The sequence below is a fragment of the Sinocyclocheilus anshuiensis genome, unplaced genomic scaffold (assembly GCF_001515605.1).
Source record: "Sinocyclocheilus anshuiensis isolate Anshui unplaced genomic scaffold, SAMN03320099.WGS_v1.1 scaffold528, whole genome shotgun sequence".
NCBI lineage: Eukaryota > Metazoa > Chordata > Actinopteri > Cypriniformes > Cyprinidae > Sinocyclocheilus > Sinocyclocheilus anshuiensis.
Genome location: NW_015558590.1, coordinates 182,430 through 204,926, shown reverse-complemented (window position 1 = coordinate 204,926; position 22,497 = coordinate 182,430). Strand labels below are relative to the sequence as shown.

Here is a 22,497-nt window from a genome sequence, read left to right as displayed (position 1 = left end):
TGATGGGATAACTGGGGATGTACTTTTTCAACAGTTTATAGAGTTTATGGTTTTAACGTCATAATGCTGGATGTGTATTTGAACAAACACACAGCTTTTGGTGGGAATATCTCAGTGGTTTTAATTCCACATCTGTTAAATGGTGTGTTCAGCCATTATGAACATTTAGGTAAGGCAGGGTATTGCCAACTACCCCAAGATGCAATATACATCATTGTGATTCAATGCATCGCAATGCATCACAGTGTCATAATTGATTCGTGATTGAAACTGCACCAAGCGCACGAGAGAGACTAAGCGTCTCAGGAGAGAGAGTGAATCTGTGATATCACTTTCAATCTCTCTTGCAGGGATCACTTTGTACCTTGTCTCACAGAAGCACTGACTGGGAGATTTCATTTTCAGAGATTAGTCTTATTTAGATGAGTTCTTTATTAATGGAACTGCAGGAAATATGAAATGAATGAACAAAAATGAATACAATAAATGAATGAATGCAATAAATAAATACAAATAGCAACAGAGTGCCTGAAGAATCAATGTAACATTGTGAGAAAAAGATATGTAATATTGCTCTGTCAGGCCAGTATCAAGGTGGTGAATCACTGAAGGAAATCTCACTGAGCTCTTCTTATTGTGCAAAGGGAAGTGGATCATTACATCAATAACAGTAAAACCTCAATAAGTAAAAAAAACAAAAAAAAAGCAGTCTAAGACTGCCATGACAAAAACATATGACACACTCTAAGCTTCTCAATATTGCAAATCTCATGAAAACATTGGCCTATGCTTTAATTATCATTCCACTTGCTGTCTTTTGATATCAATAAATTATTCAGAATTTACTGGTTCTCCCTAATTCTTCTTTTCCATCTTTTTCCTTTCTAAAATACATACAGTCAGAAAGTCTTCCAGTTTTGTAGATATTCACACAAAGACTAAGTGTATATAATTACACGGACAACTGAGAGGACACACAGCATTTTACAAAAAATCATTTCAGTTTTAAGAAGCATTTTCTTAACATTTTACAGTAATATTGCACCAACTACTGATGAACATACATTTTTATGTGAATTATCACTCAGTGGGTTATTTAATCATGTTTTACTCTGTCTATGAAAAATGAAATGAAAAAAAAAAATCACATTCTTTATGTACGTGTCACGATCGCTGCCGGAAGGAACACGGAGCCGTGGATAATCGAAATAGTCTTTAATAAATCCAAAAACACAGGGTATATCCACACAGGGAACTGGAGAAGACACACAAACACAACATAGTAGACCCGACAAAGAAACATGAGGCACTTCCTGTAAATAAAGTCCTGTCAACATATTCTCCAGCGTCTCCTCGTCCCTCGTGTGTGTGCAACGTGACACCAGAATCCTTACAACGTGTAATACAGGGATTCCCAGGGAACTTTTTTGTAAGCCGAACCTCTTTCACCTAATATATTTACTTTAAGTAATATATTTACTGCACAAAAAGTAGTCAGATTATATTAACAAAAAATGTGTAAAATGTGTAAAGTACAGTATGTTGGCACAGATATATAGATATTACATATATTTTTTTTGTCTGTTTGTTTCTTTTTTTTGTTTGTTCATATGTACTATATGATATGCTCTATGCATCTTCCATGTTATATTCAAGGACTAAACATGAGTTTTTCCTCCCTATGCCGTAGATCCGTGTGCCACCTGAAAAAGTCAGAGCCGAAACATCACGGTAGCTAGAGTACAGGAAATGCTCCAGAACCAGAATCCTCATTAAACATTTACACGGCCGTTCCCCACCAAACAGCACATTCCCATTAGAAACCCTCTGCCCACATCCACAAACAAGCCCACCGACACTCCCTGTCCTCTTATGATTTAAATTCATGTTTATCCCTGCTCCTCTTCCGGACTCGACCCGCATTCGTATTTAGATCATGGTGCTGAAACACAGAGGAATAATTCATGAGGAACGTAATTAAAGCATGAAGTGTGATAAAGTTTAGTGGCACTAATGAGGACGTGCCCCCCGAGGGGCTTAAATACAGAAAGTCCTAGTCAAACTCTCACTTCGTAAAGATCACCGCACTGACGAGCAAACAGTGTCATCAAGACTGACATTATAACAGTACTGAAAAAAGATGTAGCATTTCTTTATTATTTAACATTTTTTATGTTTATTTATTAAGTTTGAATTAGACACACAGTACTCATATCCTGCCTAATTCATTCCTAATAAATAAACATGAGGTTTTTGTTGAAAATGTTTTCAACTCTAAAATGGTTTACAGCTGATTGCATTTATGATTTTGACTGACAGATGAAATCGACCTGTCGTTGTTTTTAAAGACCAGAGAAAGCATGCTTCTCCTGTTTGTCGTCCTTTGCCTCTTTCTCTTGCGGTGTGTAGAGTATTGACACGACCTCCGACACGGAGGGTCTCGCTTCAATATTCTCAGACGATACGGTCAATCAGTCGATACAAGCGCTCTCCGCCGCTTGACTGTCAAAAGCTTGACTGCAGAATCCAGGAATAGCTTTTGTTTTCAACTATTGATGCCTAATTTAGGTATTTTATTAAGGCCTAACTCAGGTGTTAGTATTTTATACACACCTGGATGCTGAAACTGCATTGTATATTCCAATTTAAAAATGAATAATAAAAATAGGGTTTAGGTAACTAAAATTTAAACATCATATCATACATCTTAAAGACACATTTCATGTACTACAGCCAAATTGTTAGTAATTTCAACACATGCTAAAAGCTGTTAACTGTAAGTAGAAACAATACATTTTATATGTACTCTACTGAAATTAATTATATTTTGAAAATTATGCTCTTAATAAGAATTTATAAAGAATAATAAAACAATTCTGTACATTGCTGTACAAAACCGGCATCCCATAACATCCATTTTTTTACAAATATAAATGATGATTTACCTTATATGTTAAAATAATAAAACGACGCTGTACAAAATGGTCATTTTGAAATACAGATAAATAAATAAATACAAATTCAGGTATTTTTCTGGAAACTGCAGCAAGTTTTAACAGTAAATTTAGCAACAATTTAGTTTAAATATAAATTATGAAATAACTTATAATTTGTTGAAAATGTATGATTTAACAATACATATTCTTTCATTGAAAAATGTTGTTCAAATATGTTTTAATAAGTATAAAAAGCATAAAGAATATCAAAATACCATCCTGTAATGCCTGAAATATCACTATTGTATTTTACAGGAAATCTGTCAAAGACAGCTGGCAGTTTTTAATAACCTTTAAAGAGATTTATATTTGAACATTTAAGGAAATCAAGCAAATCAGCTCTTGATAAAAGTCACACATGACTAAAAATAAATCTTTAGGTGTGGAACTAGAGTTCTGAATGTGATTTTTGTCCTCTCTGAATATGGCACACATGATCAGCTCATATATTCCCAGCAGACGCTGCACTCATCTCAGGTGTGAATAGAGATGCATTTTAATAATGAACAATGAATAGACTGAATTACTCCAGTTATTCAGGGGGTTTTACATATTGTGAGCTTTGAACAAAGCATCTGATTTAAATTCTGAGGTCAAAAGGAAGTTAAAGAGATAAACCCCATACCTCTCAACACATCAGTGCTTCATGGATGCAACTATTATGCAATACTAAAGAACTGTCTGACGGAATGCATCATAAATCCACTACATATGCATTCTATAACATATAGATTGAATCCTTTTTGTAGGCTATTATGCATTTAAAACCCGTACAATACACCTTTGCCAGCTGCATGTTATTGCAGCTAAATAATAACCACGTCGTAACCAGTCCAAAATACGCTGTAAAGCAGAAGATGCATAACATATGAATAACACGAGTGTCCTCTGTTATCATGTATTTTGATGCAGCAATCATAATGAAAAATCAGTGCATTATATATGCATACAGACTTCGTGAAACGTGATGACATTTCTGAATGATTAATCTAGTGTATAGCCTATTACAAATCACTCAAATGACATGACTGACGCATATATGATTTTTATTAATATCAACACGAGATGATTATTTTGCAATCAAACGCTGCAAAATGTATCAATCAAACACTAAAAATGCACTTTAGAAATGCAGAGCCTTGCAAGAAACATAAGCAAGAACGCACATAAAAAGTGATTCAAAACGTAATGCATTATGAAAAATGCTGATACAGCCCTCAGATTATCATTGCGTTTGAACCTGCACGCGCTGCAGAGTGTTTGGCATCACAGAAGCGCGTCACTCACCTGCACGACACGGTGATCTCAACTTTTGTGGCGGGAATCCCCGCCGCGAGCGCCTCGAAATCCGCGAGACTCGCCATGTTCACCAAGCCGCTCATCACTGTGGACATGCTGCCGCCGCCGAGCGAGGTGTGTGTGTGTGTGTGTGTGTGTGTGTGAGAGGGAGTCACAACGCTTCACGCGCGGCGTCACAGGCGTCAGTGAGCGCCGAGCTGCGTGACAGCAAGACGCGTGAACCCTCCGTTCTGACAAAAATATCAAGCGTGTTTTGGTAACACTTTATTTTAAGGTGTCCCTGTTACACGTTACATGTTCTTACTATTATAATAACAATAAATGTTGCATAATTACATGCAAGTAACCCTAACCATATAGTAAGTACATGTAGTTAATTAATATTACTCAGTACTTAAATGTATAATTACACTGTAACAAAGACACCTTCAAATAAAGTGTAACCCGTATTTGTACTGTGTGTAGAGTGAACTCACAGAACGCTTAGTGAACCGCACAGTCTTCATACAGCAGCAGTGTTGGGGAGTAACTAGTTACATGTAACGGTATTGCGTTAACAAAATAATCGGTTAAAGTTTCTGAGAAAATAATATGTAATTAACTTACAGTTAAAATGTTAACGATTACAAAGGATTACATCTGAATATTTTCACACACAAACAGACTTAATTGACGTCTTTCCCAAATTACATTGTCTGCTCTAACATATCAGACACCAATGTTTCGGACACATGCTTATTCAATAACTGTTTTATTTCCCATTTGGGGTTATGCTTTATTTTTTTAAGATGAACTGTTTGTGGTGGCTGTGCTTTAAAATGAAATTATTATAACCTTAATTCAAGTGAAAGTGTGACAGTAATCAGTGTTGCGTTTTACTGTAACTGAGTAGTGAGTACTTTAATAAAGTAATTGAAATAGTTACACTACTTATTACATTTTAAATAGGGTAACTTGTAATCTGTAACCAGTTGCATTTCCAAAGTAATCTTCCCAATACTGCATATCAGTTTCTGTTAATTGGGCTAAAAATATCTATGTCTAGAACTGTATGAGTATGTTGGTCATATCTACTTTAAGAAAGTTAAAAATATGTAGTTGTATTATTACACATTTAATTTATTAACTAACACTGTCCAGCAGAGTCATATTCCTGCATCAAAGAGGATCCGGTTCAGTTCAGTTCTGTGATAAAATTCCCATCACAGTGTCATTTCCACCAAATGTCAGATTATGATTTGTGTTTGATAGCCTATCATTTTGTGATGGAAATGACATTTTAAAATAGCAGACTGCTTTGTATCATTTAGAGCTAGAATGATATTGTAATTAAAGCTTAAAAACACTGATATGAATCACATTACATTTGACACAACAAATATCGAAATGGTTCATGCTTATTGCACTCCTTGTTTATGATGGTTTTAAACATTTAGGCCTATATAATTCATATTTTAATGATGTTTCATAGTTTTAGAAACAGCCTTTTCAGTGTCAGTCCATTCAAGCTTCAATTTCGACAAATGATGCAAAAAGTTTGGTTACACTATTTTTGTCACGATGCACACACACGAGGAACGAGGAGACGCTGGAGAATACGTTTAACAGGACTTTATTACCACCAAGGAACCAAGGGAGACGAACACAGGAAGACGTTCAACAGTGGACAGAGAACTTGGGACTGGGAACACTTTTTATACACACACAGGAGGAGGGAATGACGAGACACACCTGGGAGCAATGAAACCGTAAATTGACATTCCCAGAATTCCCTGCGTTACATTTCAAATTTGATGTTTTTTTGTTGAAATAACTATATTTCTTCTTAGTTTTTTCTCATCAGTTTTGTATTTTAGGGTTATATGTTACACCTAATGTTGTTAAATGAACGTTTATTGTATTATTTCAGTTTCATGTGTGTTACCATGATGGTGTTTAGTGTTTGTGTGAATGACACTGCGCACCTTCTATATATGTTATTATTTAAAAGCTGCTTGTGATGAGCTTTGGTTCATCATGTGACTTTCTCATCACCACCTGCATTTGGTGGTTATCAGTGTATTACAATGGTACAAAACAGATTTCAGTACTTCAATAGGTTGGTATATTAACATTATATCAGTTAATGAAATTACGGTATTTAACTGTAAATTTAAGTTAAAACCGTAAAACCTAAAACGTTGCTACTGTATTTTTTACGGTAAAATTCCGGCAACCACAGCTGATGTTTTTTTACCGTAAATTTTACGGATTTTTTTTTACAGTGTGTCTTTGTTACAGTGTAATTATACATTTAAGTACTGAGTAATATCAATTAACTACATGTACTTACTATATGGTTAGGGTTAGGATTAGGGTAGTCTCAGCCTCAGACGTCACGCCCACGGAACGTCTGATGCATACGGCACACAAAAGTGGAAACACTTCAGGAGTTTCGAAGTCGTCATCGGATTGGTTGAATTATACAGGATTTCCCGGGAGACGTGTGTGTCGCATTCTATAACGTTCCGCCTGGAAACAAAGATGGCGTGACGCCAAACCCCCTCACAAAAGAAGAACGCCGTCGTGTTTACAACTGTGACGACGAGCGCTTATCAGGATCAACTCAACTTTTCAAAAGTATGTGAATAATTTAGTTCGCGGCACAGAATCTTTAAAATACATCCGAGCGTTTTACACACCGGTCTGTTATTGTGGCGACATTTCCACGCCCCGAAGCGTGACGCTGAAACGAAACGAACTGTGATTGGTTGTTTTGACATGTCGGTCAACCGGCCTCATGGGAGGGCCTTGGCCAATGAAAGCTGCCATGGATTCCAGACCTTCAGCCATCAGTCTGAAGGTCTGGCTATGCGAGACTAGGATTTAGAGAATGTACCAAACTGCATCTTTATCATTAAAAATGTGTAATTACAATATATTTAAATACATGGCATACAGTATTTATACAGTATTTAGTTTCAATATAAATTACATAAAAGTATATTTTAGTTCACTATAAATACTTGTCAATACATTCAGAAGTAACATATATATTTAAATATGTTTAAATGAACATATTTTTTCTTCTTTTAAAAGTGTTTCTTCACCCACCAGCACCTGTTGAAGAAACCCCCATAAATCTATATCTGTTCTTATTTTCCAGAAACAGACAAATATGCCATGCAGCCAGTGCATGTGTGTAAAACCAGCATGCGATGAGTCAGAGAAAACTCATATAACACAGTATATCACCGCACACTTCACTCATCGCTATCATGCATTTTCTACTATTGCCAGAAGTGTCTGAGGCCCACAAATGCCTCTAAATGTTGCTGCGGTTTGACAACACACAAACACATTGATTTGTGACTATAATGAAATTAGGTTATGCGTTCTCACACAACATCAGAAGTGTGAGGCTAGAGTTGGCACGCTCCTGCTCTCAGTGTTATGAGTCTGTGTGAAATCAGCTCAGGAGTCACACAGATGCTCAACCGGTTCACCCACAGACACAGCAAACAACATTACTTACAGTATATCAGTGCATTAGATGTGTCATTTATTTTAAACAAAGATATGCACAAAAGCATAACACTCCATAAATGTTTACTGATAAGTCTACTTCTGGTTTCATTAAACTATAGGATAATGTACAGTCAGCCGGTTATCACTGAGAGGGCAGTCAGGATCTTGTAGGCTGACTCTACATTATCCCGCTTATTACACGAGTAAGTACATCAAATAAGTACATGAACTATTTATTTGAAATAATTGTGCACAAGAAAACAGTCCAGAGAGCTGTGTGGGATTACAAATTTAAGAATCTGTTTAAAATATGCTGATCCTATGTTCTGACATAGCATCACATGAAAAACTAAGGTGAAGTACATTGTATTTAGCATTTAAGATAAATTACATCAGACAAATTATTATCTTAAGCAAAGTGTAGCAAGAGGTTCCTGTCTGTTCCTGTTCTCCTATTGTTAGTAAAATGAACCAGATTACTGAGACGATCACCTTTTGTTTGTAATGGCTCTTGGTGCCTCTGCCCCAGTCTTTGAGTAGTTATACTGATTGGATTAGGACTGTCAGACTGATTGGATTAGCACCTATGCATTTGAATGACACTGTTATGCTGATGAGATCAAGGCTAGGAAAATGCCGGTGTCGGGCTGATTGCCTGTACTTCATTTGCATGCTATGGGTTAGATTGTCTCCACCTCTACTGAATGTATCCCGCCCCTTTCAAATTTATATAAACTACAATGTAACACTACGTTATTCAGACTTGGATGACTGCAGCGACGCTCGAGTCCTCAATAAAGAGTGACTTCTGTATGAAACATATCCCAACGTCTCCTGGTCTCTGCTTCGACGAGGAAAAAGTTTCCAACAGCTGCATAATAATAGTTTATAAATGTCTAATTTAACATAGGCTGTGAGCTAACAGGGTGATTTGGATTGCGAGGTTGTGCCAGCAGCAGAAGCTGTAATATCATGCATATTTAACGCTCAGTGCTGTGAGGAAACATCCAGAAGTGTTTGTGTTTGTTTGAAATGATGGTGCAAGTTTGAAGGGTGTTTCACCAGAAAGACTTGAAAGATGTTGTTTCTTCTTTTTGTTGCAGCATGAAGAACCTAGAGAAGAGGGTTGAAAATAGCATGGACTATTACTTTTTATTCAACATCAGTTATCACTCAGTGGGTTATGTAACCATCTGTTACAATGTCTTTGGAAAGCTTTGTCTTTCAAACACATATGCACAAATTCATATTATTTCTTATTTACCTGAATGGAGGCATTCCCAAACTTGGTTGTCATCTTTTCACCTAATATATTAACTTGAAGAATGTCCTGAGATTTAAAAATTAATATTTAATAATTAAGTATCACATTTTGGACTAATATATATATATATATATATATATATATATATACTGTATATACTGAAATAGTTTATAATTTTTTATTTTTCAAGTATTTTTACACAACTTACACAGTTAGAAGAACTGAATATATGTACTTAATAATAATAATAATATAATTCAAACGTTTGGGGTCACTAAGATTATAATTTAAAATAAATTAATACTTTTTTTTAGCATTAAATTGATCAAAAGTGACAATATTGACAATTATAATGCCACTAAAAATAATAATCAATGAATTAAATAAATCTACTCTGAATAAAATTTCTATTAATCAAAGAATCCTGAAAAAAAAAAATCATGGCTAACACAAAAAATGTGAAGTATATACCTTCAACATAAATAATAATCAGAAATGTTTCTTGAGCAGCAAATCAGCGCTGATGAGATCAAGGCTAGGAAAATGCCGGTGTCGGGCTGATTGCCTGTACTTCATTTGCATGCTATGGGTTAGATTGTCTCCACCTCTACTGAATGTATCCCGCCCCTTTCAAATTTATATAAACTACAATGTAACACTACGTTATTCAGACTTGGATGACTGCAGCGACGCTCGAGTCCTCAATAAAGAGTGACTTCTGTATGAAACATATCCCAACGTCTCCTGGTCTCTGCTTCGACGAGGAAAAAGTTTCCAACAGCTGCATAATAATAGTTTATAAATGTCTAATTTAACATAGGCTGTGAGCTAACAGGGTGATTTGGATTGCGAGGTTGTGCCAGCAGCAGAAGCTGTAATATCATGCATATTTAACGCTCAGTGCTGTGAGGAAACATCCAGAAGTGTTTGTGTTTGTTTGAAATGATGGTGCAAGTTTGAAGGGTGTTTCACCAGAAAGACTTGAAAGATGTTGTTTCTTCTTTTTGTTGCAGCATGAAGAACCTAGAGAAGAGGGTTGAAAATAGCATGGACTATTACTTTTTATTCAACATCAGTTATCACTCAGTGGGTTATGTAACCATCTGTTACAATGTCTTTGGAAAGCTTTGTCTTTCAAACACATATGCACAAATTCATATTATTTCTTATTTACCTGAATGGAGGCATTCCCAAACTTGGTTGTCATCTTTTCACCTAATATATTAACTTGAAGAATGTCCTGAGATTTAAAAATTAATATTTAATAATTAAGTATCACATTTTCATGTTCATGGTTCTCTGATGTTGGTTAATGGTCACATGACATGCAGGTAAATATGTAAAAGAATTAATTTTTTAGGAAGTGTTTTATTTCGATTTATGTTATTTTAAAATGATTTATTTTAATTTTACATTTTTATGAGTTAATTAATGATTGGCTTTTCATTAAACTCACAAACCACCTGCAGTACCTTTATATGCATATTAGAATGATTTCTGAAGGATCATGTGACACTGAAGACTTTTAAAATATATTCACATAGAAAACAGCTATTTTAAATTGTAATAATATTTTAAAATATTACTATTTTTACTGTATTTTTCATAAAATAAATGCAGCCTTGCTGAACATAAGAGACTGCATTCAAAAACATCTGATCCAAAACTTTAAAACAGTATAGTGTATACTTTAAACAATATAATTATTAATACAAACTATAACCCTGTGTTGGAAATGCAAAGCTACAATTAAACAGGCTCTTAAATAATATGAGATCATAAAAACTCTAATGAAATAACATCATTTTGATGATTATTATATATTCAGCTGAACATGGTTTTGGAGAAGAGCATGTCGCACAGCAGGACACACATTTTATGTCACCGCTTTATATTTTCACCATCAATAATTGATGCATTCAGCTGAGCAATGACAATGGGATGATGCCGCGTTTCTCTCTGTGCTTCGACATTTGCGGCCGAACATAAAATAAAGTTTCTTTCGAAAAGAGAATATTTGTCAGAGGCAGCCAGAGAGGTGATAAATATTTGACTGTGGTTTTCAGGCGTGTATTAAGAGGCAGTGTCACAGAGCAGGCAGCCGCAGCGATCATGATGCAGCTCTTCTGGAGAGGCCAGGTGTGCAAACTTCAGGAGGACGTTCAGCGATTAAAACATCCCGCACAACAGAAAGGATGGAGCACACCGAAACACACAAACCACTGAGACACGGTTAACTTCAGCTGATGACTGGCAACACACACACACACACACACACACACACACACACACACACACACACACACACACACACACACACACAGCGCTCTGATGCAGACTGAGCTCTTATCATGCTGCTCTCTAGTGGCCTGGATTAGTGAGGATTTGCTTTAAAGATACAGTTCACCCGAAAATATTTAAATGATTCAATCAAAATTTCATTTAGTCACTGTTACAAACATTTAATATTTTTTGAAACATAATTTATTCCTTTGATCAAAGCGGAATTTTCAGCATCATTACGCCAGTCTTCAGTGTCACATGATCCTTCAGAAATCATTCTAATATGCTGATTTGCTGCTCCATCATTATCAATTATTATCAGTGCTCAGTTATTAATAATGGTTCTTATTATCAATGTTTAAAAAAAACATTTTTGTTTTGCTGCTTAGCATTTTTGTGGAAACAGTGATACATTTTTCAGTATTTTGATGAATAGAAAGTTGAAATGAACAGCATTTATTTGAAAGAGAAATCTTTTTAAACATTATAAACATTTTTATTTTCAGTTTTGATCAGTTTAATGAAGTCTTGTAAATAAACTTAATTTATTTTGTTTATTTTTATTTTACTTTTTACCTCAAATGGTAGTCACAAAAAAAAAAATAAAGTAAAAAAAATGTGTAGTAGTGTTTCCATAAATAAATAAATAAATAAATAAATAAAATTAATCAGACTAAAATTATTAATAAACAATTAGTTTGGTTCTTTTATTTTTCCTTTTTTATCTCAAATGTTTGAATGGTTGTGTATCACAAAAAGTGCATAGTACTATTTCCACAAACAAAAACAAAAAAACAAATGACAAAAAATATTAATAATTAAATAATTATTAATTTCTTTTATTTTCCTTTTTTCCATCAAACTTATGAAAAATAAATAAACAAATAAATATTAAGCAAAAAAAAATCAACATTGATAATAATAAATGTTATTATTATCAATAATATTATTATATTACACCAAATCAGCACATATTGTCAGGGAATGAGAACTCGAAATCCAGTTGCAAGTGAAGCACAGTTTGTGCAAGTGGTCAGATGTAGTGATGCATTGAACCGATCCAACACAGAAAGAGAAATCCAGCAACAGCTCGGTAGAATATCCACAATGGTAGGTAATCCAAGGCAGGAAGCAAAACTAGGACAACAGAGACACTGGAGAAAACGACAAGCATGAGCAAACAACGATCTGACAACATGCACAGCAAACATGAGATAGATAAAGGCAGCGGATAATGCACTACAGGTGCAGCCGTGCTGATTAGCTCGTCAGCACCGAGGTTGCCGGAGCAACGGTGACGAGCAATCAGACAGGTGACAACAACACGCAGACACGCAGGAATGAACACACAGACCCGTGAACCGTGACAGTACCCCTCCTCCTAGAAGCGCCTCCTGGCGCTTCCAGGGGAACTTACCTGGCGATTGTAATCATCGATAAGTGAATGATCCAATATGTCTCTAGCAGGAATCCAACTCCTCTCCTCTGGACCGGAACCTTCCCAGTCGACCAGGTACTGAAATCCACGTCCCCTCCACCTAGAGTCCAGAACACGTTTTACCGAATAAGTAAGTTCCCCATCTTTGAGTCGCAGCGGTGGGGGAACTGGGGCAGGTGGATTAAAGGTAGAATGAAAAACTGGATTTAATTTGGAAATATGGAAGACGGGATGAATTATCCTGTACGCTGGAGGAAGTTTGAGGCAAACTGCCACCGGGCTAATAATCTGTCAGGGATTCATCCCAGTCACTTCAGTCACCATCCAGGATAATCACCCGATCACAGTCACCTGAGTTCTGATCTCCCGCACCTGCTGTCACCAATCAAGCCACACTACAAATACACACACATCACAGTCACTCACTGTCCGGTCTACCGTTCACTCCTATGAACTGTTCTGGACTCTCTCTACTGAATTCTCCTAGAAAGACTTACCTTCTGTTCCTCCCGCGATCCTCCAACGACTCCTTGGAATCTGTTCCACGATCCCCAACGAAACCGGCATAAGATACTCACCATCAGAACTCAGATAAGAACCCTGGAATCATTCACTGTGTTGACACTCACCTGCCTTTACCTCACCCGTTCCATTCTTCTGCTTATCAAGTCAATAAACCATCCTGTTTTGCACTTACCTGTTGTGTCTGGCCTTGCTTTGTGACAGAAGACCAGACCAATACAATTACCTCCATGGATCCTCGACCTCCCACACCTGCAGAAGTCCTGGAGGAGCTAGTAAACGCCCTCCGGGCTTCCCTGCTTCCTCTGGCAAACCCCAATCTGCCTCTGTCAGTCCCATGGCCATGCCTGCTTCATACGCGGGTGACGCAGCTGAGTGTGGCAGCTTCCTCCGGCACGTGGCCTTGTTCATTGAGATGCAGCCGCAGAAGTTTTCCACCGAATGCACTGCGGCTGCGCCAAGGCACTTCTTCCATTAACGACTACACACTGCGGTTCAGAACGCTGGCGGCGACTAGCGGGTGGAATGAGGCAGCTCTACTTAGCTCTTACCAGCAAGGATTGAATCTCTGTGTACAAGCTCAAATGGCTATCTATGATGATTCCGTTGGACTGGAAAGCTTCATGCAAAAAGCCAACCGAATTTCCCAGCGTCTGTCCGCATGCCACGCCACCGAAGCTGCCCACCAGTCTGTCACGCCCGGCATGGGTTGCCCAGTACCAGAGCCGATGCAAGTAGACACCTCCCGGCTCACCCCTTCTGAACGTGCTCGCCGTCTCGCGGCAGGTCTGTGCCTTTACTGCGCTGCGGCGCATTACATCAGGACCTGCCCAGTCAGACCCCCACGTCCTGCGGTGAGTACCCTCCAACTAGACCCTGTCATTTCCACGCTGTCAATGCTATCGGTACAACTATTTACCCCAGACCTTTCTGTTTCAGTCCCTGCCGTCGTCGACTCGGGCTCCTCGGGCAATTTCATATCCCAGGACTGAATCGTCTCCATCTGCCCCGGAAACGTCATGCCCAGGAGCTCCGAGTCGAGACCATCCAGGGAAAACCGCTAGGACGGGGGTGGGTGAAGCAGTAAGCAGGAGGCGGTAGACAGTTGGAGGCGGTAGACGGGCTTCTCTGCTTGCGATTAGATCATTTTATGCCGCTGAAATCCGTGAAAGTTTTCAGTCCAATGATCCAGTAAGCGAATGCATTCAAACAATCCGTCCAAAACAGCGCTAATATAAAGGAAACCAGGCTGATTACATCAGAGATTGCAGAGAGAAAAGAGACTTGCGTTGCGTTTTATTCATTCCAATGTGTTTGGCTCTATCATACGAGCTCTGTCATATTGTGTGATTGTCTCTGAAGAGTGCAAGCCCTCACACGAGACAGTTGGAGGCGGTAGACGGGGTTCGGCACGCCGGCTGGTGTAATCCACAGGTGGAACAGTAAGGGGGTTGAGCGCAGTGGGCTGTTGGGCAGATTCTGTCTTTAACTGTTGGAACTGAGTGGTTAGATCCGAGACTTGTGTTACTAGGGTCTGAGCGGCACGACCAGTAGCCATGATCTGTTCCTCCTGCTGTTCCATACAAGTATTGCTGCTGGTAAGAATGTCTCTAAGTTGCTGGATCCATCCTTGGTCAGATCGTTCTGTCAGGGAATAAGAACTTGAAATCCAGTTGCAAGTGAAGCACAGTTTATTGACAACAAATAGTGAAATAAAGCACGACAAGCATGAGATTTCCACACACATTCACAATAATGTTTTGATTTGTCATGTGTATGTTCCTGTGTTTAGTTATTGTGAATGGATCCGTGTACTGTACACTCTAAAAAAAGATGGTTCTTTAAAGGTTCTTTACATGTAGTAACGGTTCTATTTAGATCCATATAATCCTGAAGAACCCTTTTATGCGGAAATGGTTCTTTGTGTTAGAGTTTAGGGTTCTTTGTTCCCGCCCTTTTTGTTTTTTAAATCTGTAACTGTCAAAGCTCCATATTACTGATTTTATGGAGCTCAGTGATCCAACTACAGACTGTCAACACACTCTCAACAGGTAAATGATTTATTTTTTAAAAATGTCTATTATTTTCAACTTTTAAACTGTAACTGGTTTCCTAACAGTCATGTCTTTTTCTCTTTTTAGTTTAAGAGAACATGTAAGTGCGACCAGCTCTGTTCAGTTAAGGATACTTCTTTCCCCATCTCCACTAAGTAAGTAACAAAGATATTCAAATGTATGGTCCTTATTGTTATATGCATTTTTTATTACTTGGGTTTATGCATAAACATAACATTCTGAAGTGCTCACATGCTACTTTTGGCCATCATAAACAATTGTTTTTACATGAACAAATGGAAGGACACACATTGTAACTCTAAACTCATTTGTGCATTTCAGATGCTGTCACATCCTACAACCTCGTCATCTGCAGAGAAAAACTGCCACTCAGTCACACCAAAATGTGACTCTGCCTGTGAAAACCCAGCTAAAGTCTTTTTTTGTGTATGTGTGTGATTTACTGTTTTACATAAAATCGTTCTTTATAATGTAAAGAACATTCTGTGAAAATGTAACCTTGATATATTTAATATTGACTGAGTAAGGCCATTTCAAAGATTGAAATCATATTTTGATGCTTGTTATCTCATAATTAGATTTTGAGACTTTAGCCTCAATTTCACAGACAGGGTCACAAATACACATAATGATGGACTTACAGGCATCATAGAGGATTGTGAAAATACAGTATTTCACTAGAACTTGGTCTTCATTACACTATTTTCTCTTTCTGTTTTTGTTTTACCTCTGTATTTATGAAATGGTTCTTTGTGTTAGAGTTTAGGGTTCTTTGTTCCCGCCCTTTTTGTTTTTTAAATCTGTAACTGTCAAAGCTCCATATTACTGATTTTATGGAGCTCAGTGATCCAACTACAGACTGTCAACACACTCTCAACAGGTAAATGATTTATTTTTTAAAAATGTCTATTATTTTCAACTTTTAAACTGTAACTGGTTTCCTAACAGTCATGTCTTTTTCTCTTTTTAGTTTAAGAGAACATGTAAGTGCGACCAGCTCTGTTCAGTTAAGGATACTTCTTTTTCCATCTCCACTAAGTAACAAAGATATTGAATTTATGGTCCATATTGTTAGATTTATTTATTTTATTTATTTTTTTTATTACTTGGGTTTATGCATAAACATAACATTGTGAAGTGCTCACATACTACTTTTGGCCTTCATAAACAATTGTTTTTACATAAACAAATGGAAGGAGGCACATTGTAACTCTAAACTCAATTGTGCATTTCAGATGCTGTCACATCCTACAACCTCGTCATCTGCAGAGAAAAACTGCCACTCAGTCACACTAAAATGTGACTCTGCCTGTGAAAACCCAGCTTTTTTTTGTGTGTGTATGTGCGTGTGTGATTTACTGTTTTACATAAAATCGTCCTTTATAATGTAAAGAACATTCTGTGAAAATGTAACCTTGATATATTTAATATTGACTGAGTAAGGCCATTTCAAAGATTGAAATCATATTTTGATGCTTGTTATCTCATAATTAGATTTTGAGACTTTAGCCTCAATTTCACAGACAGGGGCACAAATACACATAATGATGGGCTTACAGGCATCATAGAGGATTGTGAAAATGCAGTATTTCACTAGAACTTGGTCTTCATTGCACTATTTTCTGTTTCTGTTTTACCTCTGTATTTATTTAAGTTCAATGTCAATTGTCATTTATTAAAGTATTCTGCTAATAACGGTTGTTAAAATCATTTTTGCTACAATTTCACGTCATTAAATAAAATTAAAATACCTAATTGACTCAACATGCTGTTGTTGTTGTTTTAATGAAAACCTTAATAGAAGCTATACGATATTATAAGACCAGGCAGATAGAGGAGTAAAAAAACAATAGCAATACATAATTTATTCAAATAATATTAATAAAACTAATATTAATTATATAAATATACTAATATTCATGAAAATAAACTGTCATTAAAAAGGTTATTTATAGCCCCATTAAGGTTCTATATAGCAGTTTCTAAGTGTTCTTTTTTGGAAAGACATCTAAATTTATTTTGAAAAAAAGCTTGCAGAAAATACAGATTTTTGAGAATCACCCTTCAATCTTTTGGCTTACTTTGCTGGATATAGCAAATAATGATGACAAAAACCTTTGAAACAAGATAAATGGTCTCTGCTTAATTTCATGAAGTGTGCGATTAATCACAGAAAAAGGGTGTGATTAATTAGATTAAAATTTTTAATCTATTGACAGCCCTAATATATATATATATATATATAGAGAGAGAGAGAGAGACATGACATAATCATAATCATCAAAATTTTTCATTTTCATATAGGAAGTTCTGTGATCTACTTTTATGAAAAGTTTTGGAGTTGGACAGCTCTTATACCATCCATTTTAATGAATAATATAATAATCACAATTTCCCACTGAATGAACACAGCACTTCAAGAGTAGTTTTTGACAGATGACATATAATTCATTTGACATCTGACATTCAAATCACTATTGGGTCGCCATTGTGTTGACAACCAAACCTCCAGAGTAAATCTCAGACGTCATCGATACAGGAAGCCAAAGCGTGGCTGGAGAACTAAGGGCATTAAACAACAGCTTACAAAAGCGTTCAAGTCAGTCTTCATATGTTTATTTGACCGAGCCATGGGACAGTCTGACATGTAAACTAGTACATTTAGTGGAGGTGTGGGAGAAGCACTGCTCTACAGAGATGAGCACAGGCATGAGTTATTCTCCTCTCACGGCTCCATACAGTAGATAAATATATATACACAACAGTATCTAGTGTGTTTATCTGAATGCTACACAGACCCCAATAGACATGAGAGAACAGCGGCGAGAAAGAGGTTCATGGAGTGACAGCAACACAGAACGAGTGTGAGGAGAGAGATGTGTGACACAGAGCTGCTGTACTGTTACCATCTACACAGAGAAAGTGAATATGTGATATTAGCAGAGAGATGATTTCACACTTTGGTCACCAAATGATTAAACGGTGGCCACACTGACGCCAAACATGAGCTCACTTAAGGTCATCGTGATTCTAGGGTGAAAAAAAAAAAAAAAAAAAAAAAAAAAGTCAGGGTCATAGTTCAACCTCAAAAAAAAAACAAATTTTTTTTTGAAATAAATTCGATTTTAAACACTTTTTTGGAATTATTTTCATAACTTTTCCCCCCATTTTCTCCTCAAATGTTAATTGCTTACTGTAACGGGTCGGGATATTTTAGGCAATTCTAGAATAGAAAAGAATAGAATAGACTTTATTGTATTTGTCTTGGACACTATGGCCCTGCCAGTAAACAACTTACATCTCACGCAACACAGTACATAACATACTGTAAATTAGAATATAACAACACTCCAAAAATAATAAAAGCTTGTCACATCTAATCTGAATTTTGAGATTTTCTATTTAAAATTTTGACTGCAGTTGGCACAAAATCATTTTTATAACGATTAGATTTATTTCCCATTCTAGATTAGATTAGATTAATTCTCATTCTCAGTGGTGATAGTTATACAGTACCAATACAGTATCCATAATAAATATACTACTATTATTATCTAATAAATACAATTGTATATATTAGGGAGGGAATGATTAACAGTTTGACGATAAACCATGATAAAATTCCCCACGGTTAATATTACCATTTCATATTGTAATTATCACTAAAACCGTTTTCGATTACCACGATTTGAACAACTCATCAGTTAATTATATGAATATACCTCTAAAGGTTCTAACAATCTTCAGAAAAGATTCGATGGCATTTTATTTTCATCTTCGCTCCTTGTAATACCTAATGAAGTAGTGTTTTAATCGCAATGCTGCTTTGTCCACGGAGGTTATGAGAATCAGCTGTAATTCTGCTGCTCCATAAGCGCCATCTAGTGTCAGAGAGTGGATTTACAGAGACATTTGCTTCTTTATTTTTTTTTAGGTTTACCATTTTATGAAACTTTTTCAAAGCTTTATTTGAACATTTCGTACGTTATTAGATAAACTGTTGTCAGTCATGTTGTCATTTAAAATCCGGGCATCATTGGTAATGTTATTGTTTTAGTGTTTATGCAAACAAATTATTGTTTGTTGATTTTTAATATAAAACTTGGTGAAACAATTTATGTGTCAGTACTTTTTGAACATTTCCATTTTAACAATACCGTACTAATACTGATAACCATGATAATTTTGTTCACTATAATCGTTGTTTCAAAATTTCTTACCATTACATCTCTACTAATTGCTCTTCATATGTTTATTTGACTGAGCACAATATGTTTATTTGATTCAATCAGCATAAATCAAAACATGTTTTAATGTATTCTTAATAAAATTTATGCAGCCTTGGTGAAGTATTTTTTTAAAAAACAAACAAAAAAAACATCAAAAGCAAAAAAAAAAAAAAAAAAAAAAAATTGCAATTATTCTAAACTTCTGAGTAACAATATAGGATACTTTTTCAATTTTTTCCATTTTTCTTTTTTTTTCTCGGAATTAACTCACTCTCTCCTCCATGGAATACAGAAGGAGTTATTTAGCAGAAATAATTAGTAAAAAAAAAGGTTAATTTGGTATGTGTTGCCATTTAATTTTATAGACAGACAGACGATAGATAGATAGATAGTTAGATAGATAGGTATGCACAAGGTAATGACAATTAGATTTTATTTTCTATTATAGTAATAAGAATTGTGGGGGGAAATATGCATAATTGGCATAATGCAAAAAAAAAAAAAAAAACGTATTATTGTATTTTTAATCATTGTAATTTTAAATAGCCTTCATGCAAAATTACTTTTGTAATATTTTGAGGTGAACTATGACCTGGATATGTTATAGTGAGATTGACCCAGTTAGTCCTTAGACTCTCTAGTGCTCCATAATGCCCCATGAACCAGAAAACTGAAGCCAGCTACAGGAGATCCGGTTCCTCTTCCTCAAACGTCCTACAGAACTCTACATCAACATGACTGTTTCCACCGCCATCTTCTTGATTGCTAGAATCAACCCAGCTGACATGGTTATTGTAAGGACAAAGAGCTTTATTTAGCATGTGACGTTGACTTTGCCTAATTGTGGGGCATCACTAAAGACGCAATGAACTCTGGGAAACGTCCAAAGGAACCATAGTGAGAAGATTCCGATTTGAGTAGATTCTGTTAGGATGTGTGTGGTGGATGTCAACTGGATTTTATTAGTGGGGTCAAAGTGCAAATGTCTTTGGCAGCTGCGGTACCATGGTAACACTGCAGTTGAGTTGGCATTGAAGGAGTCTTCAGTTACTGACGGCCTCGTCGATCGCATCGGCCACATCTGCAGCGCCATCCAGACTTCCTCTGGCACGCCAGATCTTCACTGTGCGGTCACTGCAGGGTGAAGCCAGATGAGCGTCAGAGTGAACAAGTGTAACGGAATTGTAAAGAATGTAATAATAGTTCTGATTCCACTTTTATGCAACAATCCTGGATCCTAGCAGTGTGCTTTAGTACTTTTGAGGAGGAAACCCCCTCCAAATAATGAATCCTAACTGTATACAAAACAAGTACATATATTAAACTAAAACACTAAACATAATATTTTTTGTAACAGTTTTTGATTTATTTATTTTAAAAATACATAAATCATTTATTGAGCACCATTTATTACAACAAATCTTACACATTTAATATAAATCTTTAAGTAATAGTCAGTAATAACACTGTCAGACCAACCAATTCATGAGTGTTGGTGAGCAATTAATTAAAAATAACTTGTATTGTTGTAGTTTCTGTCCACATCAGTGTTGTCTTAGTATCATTAAGATACTAGAGTTTGCATTAATACTTTGAATTAGTTTTTAGTTTTATATTTTCTGTTTTAATTTCAGTTAACGTTTTAGAAAATTTGGTTGTGTGTTTTGGTAAGTTTTATTATTATTATTTTTTTAAAATATGTCTATATAGTTTGAATTAATTTTCATTTCAGCTTCAGTTTGTTATTTTTGTTAAAGGGCACCTATTATGCAAAATCCACTTTTACATGGTGTTTGGACATAAATGTGTGTTGGCAGTGTGTGAACACAACCACCCTACAATGATAAAAATCCACCCATTCTTAATTTTGTAATCCCCTTTAAACCAAGTCAGTCTCACTAGGCCTGCCATTTTGATTCTCTCGCAGTGTGACGTCATATTGTTTAGGCCCCGCCCACAGCGGCTGATTGACAGCTCTGCATTGCTATAGTTTCCACCCTCAGCGGTTGTACGCTGTCCTCCATTTTCTCCGCGCTCGAGCAGCTGTAACGTCAACAATGTCTCGCAAGCAATCCCGATGCTCTGTGTTTGGATGTGAGACTGAAGATAAGAGTCTTCATTTTCTCACAACATCTGAGGTGCTGAGGACGCTGTAGATTACTTTCATTTTTCAAGGTAATGCGCCTCAAAATCTACCTAAATACATGTATCACTCCAGACTCCTTTGTGACTGTCATGTCGTTATACTGCTTAGCGTTTTAACCGTATTTGTGTGCGTACATTAAGTATTTTTTAACTGATCAGCGCCGCGCTTGTGAGATTAGTTCGCATCATTTGTAGCGCGAGATTCGTTTGGCAGGTCATCGCGCTGTTTCGTCCTACTTTCAGTGCATTTGGCTTCCCATATGTACGGCTAAACACCAGTTCTCTCGCTCTCAGTTATGTTGCTTCTACTGGCTGTTTACTGCTGTAGATATGCAATGCAGAGAGACGTATACACGACGCCCTCTTCTGGAGATGGGGCGGGAATATGCAGTTTATTTGCATTATCATTTGCATTTAAAGCGACACACTACAAAACAGCTCTTTTTTAGACACACCCCAAAAATGACATTTTCCAGCTGTTATAATAAATGATCTGTTGGGTATTTTGGGCTGAAACTTCAGACACATTCTGGGGACACCCAAGACCAAAATTACATCTTGTAGAAAGGGGCATAATAGGTGCCCTTTAAAATAAATTAAAATGAGCATTGAAAATTAACTGAAATGCATGGTCCATTTCAGTCAACTGACTCAAAACGTTCAATTCTTGTGCATCATCACTCAAAAATGTTCATGGAAGTCTCCTCATGGCAACTGACACGCGTTAAAATGTCTATCA

The 22,497-nt window shown here is 36.4% G+C and overlaps 2 protein-coding genes across 2 annotated transcripts in view; both read right to left on the bottom strand.

Moving 5' to 3' along the window:
* LOC107679956 (copine-8-like) overlaps window positions 1–4,360 on the bottom strand; it is a 60,343-nt gene extending 55,983 nt beyond the window's left edge. The window contains exon 1 of the mRNA XM_016475686.1: window positions 4,284–4,360. Within this exon, the coding sequence (XP_016331172.1) occupies window positions 4,284–4,360 (77 nt within the window). The remainder of the gene's footprint in view (window positions 1–4,283) is intronic.
* A 15,652-nt stretch (window positions 4,361–20,012) lies between these two features.
* The window catches only part of LOC107679972 (kinesin-like protein KIF21A), a 67,675-nt gene continuing 65,190 nt past the window's right edge, over window positions 20,013–22,497 (bottom strand). Inside the window, exon 35 of the mRNA XM_016475707.1 lies at window positions 20,013–20,747. Within this exon, the coding sequence (XP_016331193.1) occupies window positions 20,657–20,747 (91 nt within the window). The 3' untranslated portion in view covers window positions 20,013–20,656. The remainder of the gene's footprint in view (window positions 20,748–22,497) is intronic.